The sequence below is a fragment of the Bidens hawaiensis genome, unplaced genomic scaffold, assembly GCF_021521415.1.
Source record: "Bidens hawaiensis isolate Kalapana, Puna unplaced genomic scaffold, B.hawaiensis_p1.1 tig00014741_1, whole genome shotgun sequence".
Taxonomy (NCBI): Eukaryota; Viridiplantae; Streptophyta; class Magnoliopsida; order Asterales; family Asteraceae; genus Bidens; species Bidens hawaiensis.
In genome coordinates this window covers 391,544-413,549 of record NW_027492298.1, presented here as the reverse complement: position 1 = coordinate 413,549, position 22,006 = coordinate 391,544, and the positions used below count along the sequence as shown (strand labels likewise).

General features: G+C 38.5%; 1 protein-coding gene across 1 annotated transcript in view; it reads left to right on the top strand.

Moving 5' to 3' along the window:
* Positions 1–2,356: 2,356 nt before the first annotated feature.
* Positions 2,357–22,006, top strand: part of LOC143547575 (uncharacterized) — a 48,773-nt gene continuing 29,123 nt past the window's right edge. The window contains exons 1-3 of the mRNA XM_077038970.1: positions 2,357–2,568; positions 13,680–13,963; positions 14,197–14,250. Coding sequence (XP_076895085.1) covers positions 2,357–2,568; positions 13,680–13,963; positions 14,197–14,250 — 550 coding nt within the window. The remainder of the gene's footprint in view (positions 2,569–13,679; positions 13,964–14,196; positions 14,251–22,006) is intronic.

Here is a 22,006-nt window from a genome sequence, read left to right as displayed (position 1 = left end):
CTTGTATGTTATTTGTTGTTTAATAAATTAATTAGATATGATCACTTATTAAATTTCATGATAGTACCTTGTGAGCTATGAACCAAAGCTTATGCCCCGGCATTTCTGCCTTAGGTTGGGGTGTGATAATTTTGTGTCTTTTGAATTTGAACCTTTGCTTGCTAAACCCCTATCTAAGGTTAGAGACTCATATTCTGTTGAGGTAGCTAATGGTAAATCTGTATCAATTGACTCAGTTATTCGAAATTGCAAGTTAGACCTAAATGGCCACAAATTCTCAATCAATCACATTCCTATGCAATTAGGAATTTTTGACATCATTGTAGGCATGGAATGGTTATCCATTCATCGTGCTTAAAATTTTTGCTTTGAGAAGTTCATTCGTATCCCGCTTGTCGATGGTCAACTCCTTCGTGTTTCTAGTGAACAACCTTCTCCCCCGAGCCTAAATCTTATCACTTGTTTTCATACCCAAACGTACTTACGCAAAAAGTGTGTAGCATTCGTAGCTCATGTTTAAACCAACTCTAAAGAGTTTTGAAAAGATGTGTCGAAACGAAACTTGGTTCTTTGTTGGGAAAAGAGCCATTTTATGGTCCAAGAGGGGATTTTTTTTGGCCATGTTGTGTCGAGTCGTGGGATTGAGGTGGACCGAGCTAAGGTTCAAGTTATTTCCACCTTACCTCATCCCACGAATGTCAAAGGCATTAGATTATCTTTGGAGCATGCCAGGTTTTAAAGACGGTTCATTAGGGTTTTAGTGACATTACCAAACCCTTATGTAATCTATTGCTTAAGGATGCCCCGTTTAACTTTAATGATGAATGTGCTAAAGCCTTTGACATATTGAAGGTAAAATTAGTTGAAGCCCCGATCTTGCAATCACCCGATTGGAGTTTACCTTTTGAAATAATGTCTGATGCAAGTGATTATGTGGTCGGGGCTGTTTTGGGACAACGGGTTGACAAGAAACCCGTTGCCATATACTATGCGAGTAAAACTCTCTCGGATGCTCAATTGAATTACACAACAACCGAGAAAGCAGTAGTATATGCTCTAGACAAATCAGGTCTATATTTGGGGAAGTAAAGTAATCATTTATTCTGACAACTCTGCAGTTAGGTGCCTCATGGATAAAAAGGATGAAAAACCGAGGCTCATCATATGGGTTTTGCTACTACAGGAATTTGATCTAGAGATTCGGGAAAAGAAAGGAAGTGAAAATGTTGTTGAAGATCACTTGTCCCGGATTATGGTGGAAGATGGGAAAACAGACGGGCCCATTAACGAGTCCTTACCAGGTGAGCACATCTTGGCAGTCTCACAAAATCCCTGGTTTGCTCATATTGTTAACTTTGAAGTTGTAGGTGATATCCCAGAGCATTGGCCAAGGAGGAAGAAGAAACAGTTAATGCCTCAAGCTAAACAGTATATTTGGGATGATCCAGACTTGTTCAAGATTGGTGTACATCAAATGATCATACGATGCATACCCGAGGAGGATATCAGATCGGTGTTGGAACACGCACATTCGTCTGCGTGTGGTGGTCATTTTAGTGGCCAGAAAACTGCTCGGAAATTCCTTACGAGTAGTTTCTTTTGGCCATCATTGTTTAAGGATGCTCACGAGTTCGCGACACATTGTTTAAAGTGTCAACAACTCGGGAGCATTTCTAAGAGGGATGAGATGCCCTTGAACCCGATCCTAGTAGTTGATATTTTTGATGTTTGGGGGACCGATTTCATGGGCCTGTTTTCGAATTTGAACGGTAATTTGTACATCCTAGTGGCCGTCGACTACGTTTCTAAATGGGTTGAGGCAATAGCCACGAGGACGAATGATCACATAGTCGTTTGCAATTTTATTCAAAGTAACGTATTTTCTAGATTTGGAGTCCCACGAACCATCATAAGTGATGGGGGATCTCATTTTAAGAACTTTACTTCGGGAAATTGCTTAAACGATATAGTGTTGATCATAGGATTGCAACTCCTTACCAACCACAAACGAGTGGACAAGTTGAGGTTTCCAATAGGCAAATCAAACATATTTTACAGAAAACCATTCGGACGTACCAAAAGGATTGGTCAACTAAGTTGACCGATGCTCTATGGGCCTGCCGAACCGCTTATAAAACGCCAATTGGGACCACTCCTTATAGACTTGTGTATGGAAAGGGTTGCCATTTACTGGTAGAAATCGCAAAAAGAGCGTTTTGGGCTACTAAATAGGTTAGCATGGATTATGATGATGCAAGTAAGGCGAGGAAGTTGGCTTTGTGCGAGATTGAGGAGTTAAGAGACGAGGCATACGATTGTACGTTCGCTTACAAGGAAAAGATGATGAAAGTTCACGATGGACAAGGAGTTAAGAGACGAGGCATACGATTGTGCGTCTGCTAACATCCGGTTGAAGAATTTTGAAGTTGGTCAAAAGGTTTGGTTATACAATACAAGGATGAAGCTCTTTCCGGATAAGTTGAAAAGTAAGTGGACGGGCCCGTATTCGGTTGTTAGAGTTGGCAATCATGGTCAGTACGGGATTGAGGATTTTGATGATCATTTGAGGCAAGTGGTAAATGGCTATTGATTGAAGCCATATTTGGAGGTGAAAGATATACACGAGATGGACAAGGAATCGGTGAGTTTCATTGTGACTTCACCGGTTTATGAAGACAATTGAGTTCGAGGCACTGTCGAGCTGTAGACATGAAATTTAGCGCTTACGGGAGGCAATCTGGGGTTTGTATGTGTCTGTCCAGTTTGTTTTCATTTTGTTGAGTCTTGTACTAAGTGTCGTTTTGAGTTTTGTGCAGCAAACACCAAGTGTGGGGAAGCTTGTTGAAGAGTTGGAAGTTCAAGAAGTTCGATACGAGTTTAATCAATTACATGTCTTTTCAGGTATGTAACACGAGGAGTATACGATACGAGGGTGCGGAATCCCCTACGTATACGATACGAGTGCTAACACGATGAACACGTAAATCACACGTAAACACATGAGTATAGAGGAATACTTGTTATATTGCAAAGGTAATAACCAAAGACCAAACACGTAACACCAGAGTGTCACCAAAACTCAGCCGTCAAAAGTTATCTGAAGTGAGCCGAAGTTAAGGTATTAATAATACGACAACTTCGCCTAACATGCTAGGCAAAGTTTTCCTAACTTCGCTACCCAAGTTCGCTAAACATAAAAGCAAGAAAAACATGTTCAACACAAAACAAACAATGTAACGATTACAGACACAAATAAACACGAGATAAATGAACTACTGGCATCATGCACCAACAGACCCCCCCTTGGCAGTAGCTTCATATCTCTAACACTTTCGCCGTGTCTTGTAATCCAAAAATCACGTACCAGACATCTTCAAGCATGAACGCCCTGTCTCACACAGATAGAGACCACCCTCTGATACTTCTTTGCTTCATCTTTCCACACAGGAATATAGAAAATCTTCTTATCATTAAGTACCTGCAAATCAGCTTGAGACAAGTTAACCAAGTTAATTGGACCATACACTCTCAGGATCTCGTGTTCGTCTTCATCTTTCATTACAGCTTCAGCGGTTTGACAATCAACATACCACCACTTGAGATCCTTCAACACATCCTTGGGCATTAGCTTCATATGAACCTCTTTCAAACAACGAATCGGCTTGTACTTCATCACCATCCATGGCTTGCCATCAGCCCGCATTCCACGTTCCTTATCTTCAATCAGCTTCCCTTTTTGAGGCTTCAGAAGCTCAAACTTTTTATCTTTCACACTTTCCTTCCACACGATCTTTCCAACCCATCTCGCAAACTCATCATCACTTCTATTTATCAATCTCAACTGAGCCAATATTAAATAAAGGAAACGGGATCAAATTTCATTCTTGTAGAACCCCAGCATGTTTTTAGAAAAGATCCGAACAGGAATCATACTGATTAAGAGGCTGTCACACAGATCCATGTTCAGCGTTATTATGACATAGAGAAACAGGTTGTAGGTAGGTATAAAACTTAGTATGGTTTTCATTGCTTCTGTGATACGGATTAGGTTCAGTTAAGCTCAAAATTAAGATGGACATCACATGAGAGATTGTTATGCCTCCTATCTATTCTCAAGGCGTATTTGGCTTTCCCCAGGTCACCCCGAGTTGACTTCGACCCATAGTGTCTGATCAATCATTATGCACGAGTCGTCTCTTTGACACTTTTAAATTGCTTTCACAAGACTCAGTTGATGCTATATCTTTGATATTTGTGACTTGATGAACTTAGTAAGTCATAATAATAATCTGTATTATTATTATTATTTTTTTTATTTTTTATTTATTTTTTATTTTTTTTGTAACTATAATGATGGCCTGCAAGTCCCGAATCTGGATCACTGCAGAATACTAACACAATCTTTGCGGGGAATCAAGACACTCACGGGCTTGTGTATGACTGGTTGATCACTTTTCTGCCTATCATTCAGAGAGATATATGTGGAGACATGCACATTTCAGAATGACACTCCACAGTAAATCGAGTAGTTTTAGTTTGTATCACTTCTACTTTTATGCACCATAGAAAGCTACCATAACATACAATGACTGTTCTAGAGTCTTTTAGCCATAATAACTTCCCCGGTTAGGCACACAAAATCAATTTATCTATCACTTTCCAAGGTTGGATCAATTTTCACTTTTAACACCAATATTGAAACTTCTTGCGAAGTTATAGCCTGAAAAAGTATATCATTTCCCTAAAAACAAATTTAAATTCAGACGCCCCAATCAAGTCAAAGTCTTTAGGTAAACGGCTATCCCGAAGATCCAGTGGATCAGCAGGACCAACCACATATAAATATGTGTCCTTCCGACTAAGTATGATCGACTAATTTTCAGCGAAGGAATAAAACCCATCATAACCGCCCCGGTCGCTTTCAGTTATTAGGTCAATGGCTATCCTTATAATCTACATGTAGATGTAAGGACCAAACATATTCAAGAATATGTCTTTCAAACTTAAGCTACCGACATAATTTTCAGCGATAGTGATGTTTTTTTTAAGAAAATAAGGTTACTCGGGATTGATCATCCCATTAAGCTCAACAAGGTTTTGAAAACGGGATCGGTTAAACGCTTTTGTAAAAAGATCGGCAAAATTATCCAGTGAATCAACCTTTTCAAGCACAATTAATTTCTTCTCAGCACAATCCCGTATAAAATGTTGACGAATGTCAATATGTTTAGTTTTACTATGTTTAACGGGATTGTTAGTTACTGAGATAGCAGCAGTGTTATCAATGCAAATAGGAGTTTGAGTGAAATTCAGACCATAATCGCGCATTTGTTGTTGTATCCATAAAATCTGGGAGCAGTAGTTCGATGCTGCCATGTATTCTGCTTCGCAGGTGGATATGGCTACAGAGGTTTGTTTCTTGCACTGCCACGACACCAATCTTCCTCCAAGAAACTGACATCCACCGGTTGTTGACTTCCTGTTCTGATTGCATCCTCCATAGTCAGAGTCGGTGTATGCTACCAAATCCAGTTATCCTCCTTTTGGGTACCAGAGACCCAACTTGGGCTTTCCTTTAATATACCGCAAAATCCTCTTCACTCCCTTCATGTGTGATTCCTTTGGGTTTGCCTGAAAACGAGCACAAAGTCAAACTACAAATATAATATCAGGTCTAGAATCAGTTAGTACATTAAGGAACCTATAATTGCTCGATACTAAGTGGGATCCACATCGTCATCACTTTCTGAATCAGCACCCAGTTTGTGATTCACACATATTGGAGTGTCAAACGGGGTGGAGTCGTCCATCTTAAATCGCTTGAGGACATCGTGGACATATTTAGTTTGACGAATGAACATGCCATCCTTCTTCTGATCTACCTGTAAACCCAGAAAGAAAGTTAATTCCCCCATGGCGCTCATCTCAAACCTTTTCTTCATGACTTTTTCAAACTCCTGACAGATGGAAACTCGTGACGCAGCAAATATAATGTCGTCCACATAGACCTGGACGAGAAGAAAATCACCCCCTTTTCTTTTTACAAACAAAGTACTGTCGATCTTCCCTCTCTCAAACCCATTCTCTAGAAAGTAATCTGAAAGAGTTGCATACCAGGCTCGTGGTGCCTGATGTAGACCATATAATGCTTTGCTGAGTTTGTACACATGATCAGGAAAATCTGGGTCAGGGAAACCCGGAGGTTGTTCGACATATACCACCTCATCGACTTTTCCATTAAGAAACGCACTTTTAACATCCAGCTGGAACACTTTCATCTCTTTGTGTGCAGCAAATGCCAGGAACAGTCGAATTGCCTCCAATCTTGCCACAGGAGCAAACACTTCGTTGTAATCAATTCCTTCATGTTAATTAAACCCTTTGACTACCATTCTTGCCTTGTTGCGAATGATTACTCCCTTTTCATCTCTCTTACACTTGAATACCCACTTCGTACCGATAGCATTCACATCTTCTGGTTTTTCAACTAATTGCCATACTTCCATTTTTTCAAACTATGCCAGTTCTTCCTGCATGGCTTCAACCCACGAGCTATCCTTCAGTGCCATTTGACAATTCTTTGGTTCAATCTGACTGATGAAACAGGCATACATGCATTCATTTATGATACCAGTGTCTTTAATGCTTGCATACACACATGTGTTTTTATCCAAACTTCTTCTAGTACACACACCATCAGAAGGATTACCGATCACGTTCTCCAAAGGATGATTCTTATGGATTTTGGTAGTTTGTACATGACCAACTTACAGATCATTCTCAAGATTTGAAGAGAGTTCATCTAAGTGGTGTTGAGTGTGAAATGGATTGAAGAAATTATCTTCAGTTGAGACAGCTGGAGTTTCAACCGCACTTGACATGATAGGTTGATTTTCATTATGTTGGGGACGTTGCACAATGGCCTCCTCTTCGTCTAACAGCATCTGAGTGGCCATCTTCTCATCTATGTCTGCAAAATTCAAGTAAGGCATATTAAAAGATTTGAATAGCTTATCATAGTCGAAAGCTTCCGCTGGTCCCATGCTAGGCCTTGGTGATTTGTAACTAGTAATGTTAGTATTACAGACCACCTCAACCTTGCTGTTTGATAAATTAAAGACTCTTCTGTTGGGTGTCCCAACTACATAGCCAACTAAAATACATTCGTCAGCTTTCTCACCAAATTTAGAGTTAGTCTTTAATATCGAATATGGGGACCCGAAAGGTTCAAGACCTTTTAGGTTTGTCTTTCTACCATGCATAAGTTCATAACAGGTTTTATTTAATCTTTTAACAGTTAAAACACGATTAAGGATATAACAGGCCGTGGCGACAGCCTCGGCCCCGAACACCACGGGAAGTTTAGCGTCTGCCAGCATAGTCCTAGCGCCTTCGATTAGAGTTCTGTTCTTCCTTTCAGCTACCCCATTTTGTTGCAGAGTATATGGTGCGCTATACTGATGTTCAATCCCTTTCTGCAAACAAAACATCTCCATTTGGTAGTTCTTGAACTCCGTTCCATTGTAACTTCTGATGAGCTTTACCTTTCTCCCAACAATATTTTCCACTTTGGTAATCAAGATAATTACCAACTGAACCGTTTCATCTTTTGCCTTCAGAAAATAAACCATGAGTACCGCGAGTAATCGTCAGTTACTACCAAATAATACGACGTTCCTCCTAGACTCTTGACATTTACGGGACCAAAAAGATCCATGTGGAGCAAATCCAAAGTGCTGACAATTGAGTTAACCCTCTTGGAGTGATGTGGCTTCTTGTGCTGTTTTCCTTTCTTGCATGACAAACATTGGTCTTCAAAATTGAAGTTCTTTAGAGGAACCCCAAGTACCAGCCCATTCTTGACAATATAGTTCATCTTACGAAGATGAATATGACCCATTCTTTGGTGCCACAATTCAGACTCAGACTCTGTTGCTTTTGACAGAAGACATGACTCTTCCGTCGCCACCTCGGTTGACCGCATGTCCATTACATATGTGTTCTTTTCTCTTGGAGCTTTCATCACAACCCAGGTTTCAGGAATCTTGAAACTAGGATAAAGCACGAGTGCCTCATCTTTTGTAAAATGCACGGTTTATTCTTTGTCACAAATCTGAGAGACACTCAAAAGATTGTGCATTAGCTCTTCCACAAAATTAACTTTCTCCAACTTGATTCTCCCATTAGTAACAGTACCAATACCAGTAATTCTTCCTCCACTTTCTCCTGCGAAACTAACCCTTCCTCCCTGGACAGTCTTCCAATCACGTAACAATTTCTTGTTACCAGTCATGTGCCGGGAACAGCCATTATCTACAACCCACAAGTTGTTTACAGTCCTGCTCAAATGTTCCTGCACAGTTAAAGAGAAGAATTAGAAGCGAGGGACCCAAGACCTTTTGGTCTTGGGTTGATCAAACCTATTGCCAGACATCCAATTCCTTGGTTGTCCAAAGTTCCTATGAGAAAAGTTACTGTTTGATTTGAATGGAGAATTTATAGAAATATTATGATGCCATCCATATATCCTTGAGTTTCTCGCACCAATTGATTCATAGTTACATGATCTGTAATTAGTTGAGAAAAACCGAGGCTGGTTTCTTTGAAATCTTGGATTATTCCAACGATTAAGGTTGTTTGAGTTAGTATTTTTACCAGCATCATTTTTAGTATTCGTTTTATTCTCAGTCTCAGTTGGCCTCAAATTTCTAGATTTTCTCCATTTCAGAGGACAGTCATTGACAAAGTGTCCTTTTCTGTTGCATCTAAAACAACTTTTGTTCGAACCATTTGTCTTCTTTTGAACATTCGTATCAAAAGTTGCTATAGATGATGAGGTTTTGTTACAATCAGTTTGCCTCACATATGGTGGAACAAACGGGCTTAGGGAAGATTTCTTTTCATCAAACATGTAATTCTCCCCTCGTTTCAGTAACACGACTTCATCTTTCATCTCACCAGATTCAGATGATTTGTCCGAATTCGATGAGACAGGACTTGTGACATTCGAACTTGTCTGACTTGCTTCACTCTCATTAACGTTGGTATTTTTAGTAGTGACTCTAATTGGAACTGTCTGACTAATTCCAACACTAACGGATTGCTGATTACTAGGATTATAAGTATAATTATTATTGTATGGTGGTGGAACTTCTGTGTATCCAATTCCCCCTTTGTAAACTGGGGAACGTTGAACACTTATAATATGGTCCAGCATCGCAGAAGAATTTCTAAATTGTTCAATTCCACCACTTTTACCTGGTAATCAGCTATCTGTTTGTCCTTTTCAGCTATTAGTTTGGTCATTTCTTCTAACACTTCATAGCTAAGATCAATTACTTGTATTTTTTCAGCTAGGGTGGCTTTAAGGCTTCTGATTTCTTTTTCACTAGCTTTTATTTTTACCGATTAGCTATTTTATTTAGTTTTAGAATAGTGATGTTCTTCTTTTAACTTTTTTAATTCAATATCCAAACTAACAAACTAATCAGTTAACGCTTTCAATTGATCAGACAGTTTTTCACATTGTTCCCAATGAGATTCAGATCATACCTCTGAGAGCTGATCGTTCACTTCTGCCATGTATGCTTGATTCTCCACTGACTCTTTATCACATCTTCCAGTTTCGATGTTTACCAGATTTGCCTGTTCGATCACCTCCTCAACTTGTATATTCCAGTTATACCCACCATTCTGCTGAGATACTATAGCCTTGATTTCATTTCCACTTCCATTCTGTTGAGTAGGCCTGTTCTGACTTCGTTCAACTCTTTCATTTGTACATTCTCTATCAAAGTGGCCATTTTATTGACAGTTGTAGCAGCGAACCTTCGACTTGTCAAACCCTGGTCTTTCTCCAACGAACTTTCTACCAGTTTTCTTCATAAATCTCTTTACCCTTCTCACTATCATAGCCATCTACCAATGCAGATCCATTTCTTCCATGTCATCAGTGTCTATCTAATCATAGTCCTCATCCAAGGTTACAGGGTCGACTATTTTTCCTTTGATGTAGTTCTCATAAGAGGCAATGAAAGAGGCATAGAGAGCAAATTGTTGTTCAGTTGATTTCACACTCATCGACATCTGTGTGTAATTCTTACTAGAAGCACTGGTTGAGAAATTTCCAGCTGAGGACTGAGATTTTGAGGAACTACTTCCACTCGCTACAAAACATACGTCACCATCCATATTTAGTACCACATGACTATCTTGAGCGGAGTTTGGTTCCCCCCCTGAGTAGTAGGTAGTCGATTATGTTTTTGAACCTAAGTTTGGAGAGACTTTAGCACCATACATTCCCGGATCCTGAACCTGATTAGTAGGCGTCTCCTTTCGAGCCATGTTAAGTTCAAATTTACATAACTTATTAACCACCTTCTCCAAGTCAAATTTCTCAAAATCTTTATCTTCTCTCATCAGAACTGTGTACATCTCCCATTTCGGTGGGAGAGCAACAAGAAGTTTTTCCACTATCTCTTCCTCCTTGTATTCAATGGAGTAGTTATCCAACTCAGTCATCAGGTGATAATATCGTGTGATGATGTCATCAAGTGATTCATTTTTAAGATACTTGAATATAAAGAATTGAGTTTTCAGCAGCTTTGTCTTGGAGATACGAATCCCAACGTTTCCTCCATAGCGATTCTCAAGTGCTTCCCACAATTCTCTAGCGGTTTTGTATTTTTTGAAAGTATGAATAATTTCTTGAGGAAGTGCCATTGTTATGGCTGCATGTGCTTTACTTTCTGCTTCATACATTTTCTTTTCATCATCCTCCATCTTATTGTACTTCTTAAGCTGCTCTCGACCTTCAAACATAGCTGTTGGAGGGATGTACCCATCTTGAATGCAGACCCACATTTTTGCATCTTGATACTTCACATATTGTTCAAACCTATCTTTCCATGCAACAAACTCAGTTCCTTTCAGAAGTTTTGGAGCTTTAGTTGCTGAACCAGCTTCAACTTCCATCTTTACCAGTTCTGTGATGTTTACCGAAGTCATAATTGAACGACACGAGACCAAGAATCCAAACACTATATTCTGTGAACAGTGAACAATGAAGTTTCTAGATAACTTCGCTTGCCCCTAACTTTGCTATATTAATAACTTCACCTAAAGATAACTTCGCCGATACTCAACTTCGCTAGGTTATCAACTTCATTGTATTATTAACTTTGCTGAGAGATCAACTTCGCTAAAACAATAACTTTGCTCAAAGCTATATCTTCGCTGAAAATCCTAGTGCCTATGATGGCAACTTCGCTGGGAGCTCGGCTTAGATCTGCAACTTAGATTCTTTGATTTCGAAGGTTTTGGGGGTACAATGAAGTGCGATTTGAAAGATATAGTTGAGAAACAAGCAAAAGAACGGTATACCAATGTGAAACGATTCCTAGAATAGTCTATCGGAATAATTTTAAAACTCGTGTGATAATCCCTAACCACACAATTGCGAGCAAATGCTCTGATACCAATTGTAGGTTTCTAGCAGGATCTACACAGGAGTATCTCGTAACACGAGGGTGCGGAATCCCCTACGTATACGATACGAGTGCTAACACGATGAACACGTAAATCACACGTAAACACACGAGTATAGAGGAATACTTGTTATATTGCAAAGGTAATAACCAAAGACCAAACACGTAACACCAGAGTGTCACCAAAACTCAACCGTCAAAAGTTATCTGAAGTGAGCCGAAGTTAGGGTATTAATAATACGACAACTTCACCTAACGTGCTAGGAGAAGTTGTCCTAACTTCGCTATCCAAGTTCGCTAAACATAAAAGAAAAATAAACATGTTCAACACAAAACAAACAATGTAACGATTACAGACACAAATAAACACGAGATAAATGAACTACTGGCATCATGCACCAACAAAGTGTGTTTTGAGTTCATAAACGTGTTCAGGGTGATTGTTGGTGCATTATGCCAGTAGTTCATTTGTCTAGAGTCTATTGTGTCTATAATCGTTACATTGCTTGTTATGTTTTGATGAACTTGTTAGTTTGGATTACTTAGTTTATGCGAACTTGGGTTTTAGCGAAGTTAGGGACAACTTCGCTTAGGATGTTAGGCGAAGTTGTCGTATTATATAAACCTAACTTACGCCATTCGTATGATAAGGTTTTTGGCAGATATATTTTGTAAGCTACAACAATTCTATTGGAGTTTTGGTGTTAACATCTAATAACAAGTAACCTTTGTCTTTACGTGTTACGTGTTCTTTACGTGTCTCTCGATTAATAATCGTATCGTATACGTAGGGGATTCCGCACCCTCATGTTACGAGATAATCCTGTATAGATCCGGCTGGGAACCTACAGTGTGTCGCGATGCCGAAAAGTGGTCGGGTCGGAAAATGTCCGGACCCGTTTTCGCAAAAAACGTTCTGTTAACACAGTCTATCGCGATACGCGTTGGGCCTACAAACTCCTCCATCGCGTATCACGATGGAGGCTGGTGTCCCTGACATGATGACGTCATCGCGATACACGATGACGTCCATCAACACCTATCGCGTATCGCGATGGGTCTATGCCCTAATTGCCACCCAATTGGGTGGCGATACGCGATTGGTATGAATTTGACCATCGCGTATCGCGATGGGTCATAAAAATCTGTAAAAGTTTTTTGTTATAAACCGTTCATGTTCTTCTTCTTCCCCACTCTTCTTCTTCTTCTTCCTCTTCTTCTTCTTATTCTTCTTCTTCTTCTTCTTCTTCTTCTTCTTCTTCTCTTCTATTTCCTTCTTCCCTCTTCTCTGCCTCTCCTCTCCGACCACCGTCACACCACCCCACCACCGCAGTGTACCACCACCCACCATTAACCACCACTACCGTGTACCACCACACACCATTAACCACCATCGCCCACACCATCACTCACCGTCCATCTACTTTACAGCCACCACCACTCACCTCCGTTCACCACCACCACCACCACCGTACACCACCCATCCACCACCGCCGTCCACCTACCACCATCGTCACTGTTGCTATTGTTAATTTGTGTTTAGCTCGTAAACCGACTCCGAGGTATGTACTTAATTTTATTTCTTAATCTGAATTGAATTATTTTGATATGCGGTTTCGGGTGATTGGGGTTGCATTGACGTGGTTTGATTAGTACTTTGCGGGATTGCCGGGTTTGCTGGGTAGTGTGATTTGAAACTTTGTCGGGTCGGCTTAGTTTTTTAGTTTGTTAACTTTGGTTATCGGGTTAATCGAGGGTTATTGGTTTGTTTATTGTTGCCGGTTTTTGTTAAATGTAAACAGCGTAATGAATCGGGTTTTTGAAGTTCAAAATTTAAAATCATTATTTTATTATTAAATTAAGGATAGTGAATGTTCGATTTTAAACGATTGTTTTGAACTTAATTTATTAATACTATATTTTACAAACCTGATTCGTCACATATTTCTTTGTCGCCGACCGTTTAATTGTTATGTTTGCACGTTTTTTGAGATGGTCTGTCAAGTTGTTTAGTTTGTTTGAGTCAGTCTGTAATTAGTGTCTGTTTGTTAAGTGTTGAGTCGTGTCGTATGTGAGTTCGTTAATCGAGTCACGGGGATCATTTGTTAGTTTGACATTACTTGGCCGTCATTCGGGCTGCGACAAGTGTAGCAACTTCGATCTGTTATGCCTCCTGTCTATCATCACTGGCAGGGAGGCCAACATTGCGATGTTTCTCCTCACATCGTTTGGCAAAGGCCGAAGTCTACATGAGGCGACAACCCAGTTATCTTTGGGGACTTATACTACGCGGATTGCACAGAGTCTCGGGGTTGTTGACAGATATCTAGTTGCATACTTCACCCCTGGACCGGCTACAGTGACGTTTGGTTTGGCGGATGCTCGGAGGGCCGGGATTTGTGAGCTGCACGATCCACCTATGCTCATCCCGGTCAGAGAGGGACCGCAAGTGCTATCGCCAGAGGGGACAACAACAGGTGTGACAATGCCAGGGGGATTCCTACTGATCGACATTACATCCTGATCCCTCGCATGATGCGGCCACAACAACAGTTTGAGCTTCGTCAGCCACCACCACAGTCGTAGCAGCCAGTCACATTAGACATGATAAATCAGCAGCAACTGGCGATGCAGCAGGAGCAGATGGCACAATGGGCCCACCTGGCCCGTCATGACGATTATTTTTTGATTATTATATGTTGCTTTGCAGGTACCGCTCCCATCTTCATTGACTATCACAGTGGAGCAGCTTGTGGACCCGACAGTATGATACGGATGATACTCCGCCAACACAGTAGATTTTGGTTACCCTTTTTGCTTTATTTTGTTTTTATTCTCATGGTCTGTATAATATTAAAATTATATTGGGAATACTGTATGGGTAACTGGTTGGGATTATGTGTATATATATCTTTTGTTGTCTGCTGTGTTTTGTTTACTTGTATATTATGTTGTAATCGAACTTTGTGGGTGTAGTTCACTATAAACCCTCACGAGACCCCACTCGTCCTCCCGGGAAACCGTGAGGTTTAAATAGCTTGTTGCATACGCTAAATGCAATCGTGATTCCTACGAAAGTGAGTTAGGTATTTTAATGTTTTTAACTTATTTAACAAAATTTATTATGAAACGACTTAATTCGGCTTGGTAATTTTTTTAATAAAATTAACAGAGTATCATTTTCGTAACTCTTAAAAGACCTACGTCTTACACTTGTGAGAAGCTTGCTTCTACACGTCTCAAGATTTTGCAGATTCGGTTGTCAGTTTTGGTACTGGTTGAGACTAGTGTTTACGAGAGTTCGCGAGTCGACTGGTCCTTTCCAGTCTCGTTGATATTAGGTGATTTCAGTTTTATAATCTAATTTGTTTTTATTAGTTTAAATGTTAAAAGTGTAATTGTATAATTGCTAGTAGAACCATTATATTTGAGCCCCGCGTTTTAAATTGCTTAACAATCAAAAAGTCAATTTCAACCCCATCCCTCAAATGTTCGTTAATTGCTTAAATATTTTAACATTGATGACAATGTAAACCACAAGTGTGGCGACGGGGGAAATTTTAAAATTTTAGCCCGATAGTACCTCGAAGAGTGCTCGGAAACAAAGTTGTTAAGTGTTAATTATTGCCATTAATGCCAAGTTATAGGTTTCTGGTCATGTTTGGTTTTTCAGCTTCTCGATAGTCTTACTCGCAAATGTTTTCATAATGAGAAGTTGAAAATGGGGTCGTTTAGGTGGGGATGACGAGTCATGGGAACATGTACACATGTTCATGTCGGCAGCCTAATTCCTCTGGTATGTGTGTCATTTGAGTGCTTATATCGAGAGTAACTTGGTTGTCTTATGTATCACGGGATCGTAATCTGGCATGAATGCAAAAGTGATAGAGGCAATTAGGTTAAGCTTTGTCTGGATGAGTGAGAGTGTGGGTACTGGGGGTTGGGTCTCATACATTATACATATGAGCATGGGTAATGTGAGGGGAATGGGGGGTTGGTTCCCTTAGAAAACATTTTTGAACCTATTCTTTCATTCGATTAACCCCGATTTTATATTGCGAGGTGATCCGGCAAATAGATTTCTTTGTATTTGTATTTGTATTTGAATTGGTATTTGTTCAAATATTAAGCATCACGTTTATTATGCTTAAAAAAATTAGCATAAAGCCAAAAAGATGTCTGTTTATTAGCAGTTTGTTCGTGTTAGTACACGGTTTTGCGTCTAGAGTCATTGTATTTGTCGTTAATGTTTATTTATCAATTAATGTAATATTTAATGTTTATATTTATCTAGTTCGTTAAGATTATGTCTAGTTCGCTAGGAATGTTAGCGAACTAAGACTAGTTCGTTAAGGTTAAGTCTAGTTCGCTAGGGATGTTAGCGAACTAAGACATTATAATGTATTCCCTCCTGATTCTTTAGGGGATGTTAACGAATCAGGGGGTGGTTCGTTAAGTTAAGTTATGAAACGAAGGGGAAGCTGGTTCTCTAGGGGATGTTAGCGAACCAGGTCGCCTTCTATATATAGTGAACAACTGTTCACTTGTAAAGAGTTTTTGAGGGAGAGAGATATAACATTATTCAGAAAAGTTTTAAAGTATTTTACTCTCTCTCTCAAGCTTCACATTAACGTTATTACACATACACAACATTAAATCAAGGTTAATTATGAGCTAGATCTATAAACGTATTGATAGTATAGATTCGGATCTAAGATCTGTTGATTGATTATTGATACGGGAATCAACAAGTGGTATCAGAGCTGTTTGTGCTCAGTAACTTGATTTGGTGTGTTAATTATTTCGTCTTTGTTAGTTTTTGGTTTTATTTGATATTGATTCAATTTGTGTTTATTTTGGTTGAAATATGTACGAATTCGATTGAATTCGTGTTGATTAAGGTATTGTAGAGGTTTGGTTAAGAGGAATTGATGTTTGATTTGGATTTATGTGGTTTGGTTTTGATTTCGGTTTAAGTCCAAAACAGGGGTGTGGTTTTTGGTTAATTTGGATTGGTTATCGAGGATAATTGATTACGAGGTTTTGTGTATTGGATTCGGAATTGGTTTACAAGTGTTTTGGTAGTTTATTTGTGCAATTTGGATGAGAAACGAAGTAGTATTACAGATTTGGTATTGTTGGATTTCTGGGTTTAATCTTCATAATTTCTGGAAATGAGTTTGAAGATTTGAAGATTTGAAGATGAATGTGATTCGTTATCTTCTTCATGGTGATTCGCTATATGTTTCACTGTGATTCGTTATCAACAGTGCTAATTCGTTAGCCAATTCTTGTGAGTTATTGATTCGTGTTATCTAGTTCGTTAACTAGATTAACCGATTTGTGTGACAAGTGTTCTTCTTGGGATTTGTGTCATAACAACCTTTGCCACGTGGAATAAGGTGTCAGAGTTTGTTACAAACGGTTGTAACAACCTGATTCGTTATAGTATAATTCCCTATAGTGTTGATTCGCTATCAACTGTAGCTGATTCGTTATCTTAATTCGCTAAGCACTTCTTAGTGATTCTTTAAGTTTATTTTGGCGATTCGTTATTGATTATCATCTGATTCGCTAAACTAATCTTGGTCAATTCGTTAAGTTGACTTGGTCAATTCGTTTGATAAATTCGTTAAGTTGACTTGGTCAATTCGTTTGGTCAATTCGTTAAGTTGACTTGGTCAATTAGTTTGGATAATTCGTTAAGTTGACTTGTGATTCGTTAAACCTTCATCACATTCGTTATCTGTTTCGCCATTTGGGTGATTTGTTAACCTTATTTGTGATTCGTTAAGTTGACTTTTGATTCGTTAAAACACTCATCTCATTCGTTAAGATACTTCGTTACTGACCAGTCTTAATTTTATTAAGGATTGATTCGCTACAACTGTTCACAGTTCGCTATAGCTGTTCACTAATTCGTTAAGATATTTCATTATTTGATTCAATTTTCAAAGATGGCTGGTATGTATGCATTAGCGTCTCAAAACATGTTGATGCAACAGATGTTGCAACTTGATACCGAGATAGGTACACATTCTAAATGTCCAAGATTGATGAAGTTCAGTGACTTTGCCAAGTGGGAACCTCGGTTTCGTGCACATTTGGGATCTGTTCATCCTGACTGCTCATATTGTCTTGATGAAGTTTATGTTGCACCAATGATTGGTGATGATACTATTGAATATACTCCTAAATTTGTTTCACAATACTCACAAGAAGAGAAGAAAGCTTTAGAAATCGAGATAAAAGCATATTCTACTTTGACTATGGCATTACCAGAAAATATCTTTCATCAAGTTGGTAGTATCAAGAGATGTGCGTCTTTATTTCAACATCTGCGTATGAGAAACATGGGAAACACAGCGGAGAGTAAGAAAGTGATGCTCAAGTTTCAGTTTCGAAACTTTAATTTATTAAAAGGAGAAACAGTTGAAGAGATGACTACAAGATTTAGTCATTTAATTGCTGAAATGGACAAGATGAAAATGGAAATATCTGAAAGAGATAAATTTAACACTATTAAAAGTGTGCTTCCAAGTTCCTACTCAACATTTCTAATGGTTTTGAAAGAGAATGATTATTTTCTGAATGAAGACTTGACGGCACTTGAATTTCTACAAAAGATCGAAGCTAGAGAATATGATCTTAAGTGTCAAAAATCATCCAAAGAAAATCAAGATCCTGCTTTCTATGGTGGAAGTATGCGTCTTAGTTCAACAATCTCTCCAATCAGTGCTTTTCTTACTCATGCGGCAAGTGAAAAAGAATCAACAGTGTTTAATGATCCAAAAGTTTGTTTTTACTCTGGTGGTAATTCGGGTGGTTCTGGAAGTTCGACAAGTACCAATCCATTTGCTACACCACCTAGTGTTAATATGAAGGAAGCTGAGCAAAACTTTGCTTTTCTGACGGCTTTTATGTTTTCATATGAAAACTTAGTGAGTAGTAAAATTGCCACAAGTGATTTAACCGATGAGGACTATGATCAGATAGATCCAGATGATCTAGAATCATGGATTTGAAATGGAACATGGCGGTGATCGTTCGTAAAGTTAAAAGATTCATGCAGATAACTGGAAAAGATCTTCCAGCTTTAAACAAGAAGTTGGGTTTTGACAAATTAAAAGTAAAGTGTTATAATTGTCAAGAATTTGGGCATTTCGCGAAGGAATGTGACAAACCAAGGAAACAATACACTGGACCTCGTGGTCAAAGTCAAAATGCTTCTACACCACGAGGAAGTGATGCTGAAAAGAAACCATCTTCTTCTACAACACAAGCAATGTTAGCAGACGGAACTGATTGGTCACAACGGCTACTATGCAATGATGTTCAAGCAAATTTGTCTATGTTTGGGTTACATGAAGATTTTCAAGATGCTACTGGTAGTGAGATGTCTTCCGAAAATGATTCTGGATCTGATTCTGACGACTCTTGCGACAAGCCTTCTGAATCAATGTTTGCTTGCATGGCCAAGATCAATGAGGTTAGTAATTCTATTTCTACTACTTCATGTGTTAAAGTATCATGTGTTGAATGTGAATCTAACAAATCTAAGTTAGAAGCATTGAAAATCAAAATGATAATCTTATAAGAGAAATTGCTTCTCTTAAGTATACTTATCGACAATCTCTTGAATCTAAAAGGAGATCTCGAGAAAAGATTGAAGCATTGTCGACAAGTAACCACGATCTCAAAGCCGAGTTATATGTGAAAATGACCATTAATGAACAAAAGTTTCAGGAAATTTTGAAACATCGTTCTAAGATAACTGAGCTTGAGAATGAGGTTCTTGAATTGAAAAACAAATTGGGGAAATTTAGAAATTCATCTTTTCCGTTGAATGAAATTATTGAAGTATCTAGAAAACAAAATGATTCTAAGAAAGGTATTGGTTTTGTTGAAATTCCACCACATTTTCATAATGATTATAAAATTAATTCTTTTGCAAGAAACGAAGAGGATTTGATTCAAAAAGAATCGGTGATTTCTGAAAAACCTAAATTGGTTAAACCTGAAATTGTCAAATCCCAAGTTGCTCCTCAAAAACCTCATGTGGAAAGTAAAAAGGTCTTTGTTGAAAACGTTGATAAAGTAATCATTGAAGATGTGTTTGAACCTGAGATAATACACAAGAATAAGAACATTCCTAGTTCTAATAATATTCTTTGCGAACCTCAAGAGTTTGAGGAAGCTGTGTATGGTTCATTCAAGCCTCAAATAAACAAGGAAGAAACTGTGAAAACTAAATCAGTGAGGACAAAGAAGTCAGTTAAACCAAAGATTTCTGACGAGGACTTAATGCGTTTCATTAATCCTCCGAGTTCTAAGTCTTCTTCGGCTAGAGTTTTTAAGCTAAAGGGAATGGACACAATGTTCACTGAAAAAAACATTCCAATCAGTATCATTAAACCTGAACTAATTGAGAGTGTTTTTGTCAATGAAACTTCAAAAATTCAAGAACTTGAACATGTGTATGCTCAAACAAAAACTTCAGTTCAATCTGATCCATTGACTAAGGCAAAACAATTTTTCAAACAAGCTAAAAAGATTAACTTTGTGAAGTCAACTGGAACAGATACACTAAAAAGCTTTTCGAACTGTTCTAATTTAGATTTTTATTTAAAGAAGAAATCTGAATTATATGATGAGTTTGCTAAGAGCATGACTAAAAATGTGAGTCATCATCAATCATCGGCATCATTTATTCCAATTTCTTCTAAACATCATCATGTAGACATGCGAATTTGTTTTTTATGCGGTCAACAAGGTCATGTTGTGAGGAATTGTAGTCAGCAGAACTATCAGAATTTTCATCCTTTTATCAAGGACAAATCTAAGCCAATTCCAGTGGTCAAGGAGATTATGAAATGACCTGTGTCGTATGCTGATGATACTCATATTTTGTTCTCTGATGTGAATCCTCGGAAGGTTCTTCATGTCAATGAGACACACGGTCAAGTGAAACCAAAATTCATTCCAACTGAACCTATATGTCGAAACAAGAATTCAAACATTGTTCAGGCAGCTTATTTAAGACAAAAGTCTAGGAAGCCGGTAACTTATTCACAAGTGCCTGAACAACAGTTGAAATCTGTTAAAGTTAATGATCAAAGAGAAAATCAAAAGGTGCCCAAGACTGAGGCCTGGGCTGCCTTTTTGAACTAATCACTTTTGTTTGTGTGTAGGGTTCATCCAAGACCATTTCTGGTGAAAACTGGATCATGGATAGCGGATGTTCTCGTCATATCATTGGGAATCTCGACCTATTAACCAACATAAGAAATATTCAAGGGGGTTATGTAGCGTTTGCTGGGAATTCTGGGGGCATGATCACACACGAGGGTGAAGTTTCAAATGGTCACATTACGTTTGAGAAAGTGAATTATTGTGACAAGGTTGATCATAACTTATTGAGTGTATCGCAGATTTGTGATAAAAAGTACACTACGATATTTACTGACAAAGAGTGTCTTATCTTGAAACCGGGTTATGTTATTCCCGAGGACATGGTTGTCATGCGATCACCACGATCAAATGATATTTATGTCTTAAATATGAATTCTAAGATATCAACATCGATCGAAACATGTTTTGTCTCTAAAGCAACTGAGAAAGACTCGATTCTATGGCATCGTAGAATGGGTCACATACATGTCAGAAAGATGAATTATTTAATGGCAAATGACTTAGTTGAGGGTGTCTCGTTAAAGAATTTTAAGTTATCTGATCACTGCGTTGCATGCAAAAAGGGCAAGCATAAGAAGAAGACACATCCGTCTAAGTTATTGAATTCCATTGATACTCCTCTTGAACGACTTCATATGGATTTGTTTGGTCCAGTGAATCGTGCGAGTATTTCTGGAGACTGGTATTGTCTTGTAGTGACAGATGATTATTCAAGATATTCATGGGTGTTATTTATGAGTTCAAAAGATCAAACACCAGTTTTGGTACAAAACCTTATTACTAAGATCGAATCACTGTATAAACAAAAGGTGAGGAGAATCCTAAGTGATAATGGTACTGAATTCAAAAACACTATATTGGATTTCTTTTGTATTCAAAAGGGGATTCACCGAGAATATAGTGCACCTTATGTACCTCAACAAAATGGTGTTGCTAAAAGAAAAAATAGAACTCTGATTGAAGCTGCACGTACAATGCTCGCTGATTCAAAGCTTCCTGTTCAATTTTGGAATGAGGCAGTGAATACAGCTTGTTATACGCTTAATCGAGTTCTAACAGTGAAACGACTCAAGAAAACAAGCTACGAGATTTTAAATAATAGAAAACCTAATTTAAAGTCCCTGGAACCATTTGGGTGTCCGTGTACAATGTTGAAGAAGGATTGGGGTAAATTTGAAGAAAAAGCTATCGAAGGGTATTTCTTGGGATATGCATCTCCAAAGAAAAGAGTTTTTAACTTCACATCTGGTGTATTGAAGAATGGTACCATGTGGACTGTCAAAAGTACACAACTCCTCTTCAAGGGAAAGGTCCAGACTGGATGTTTG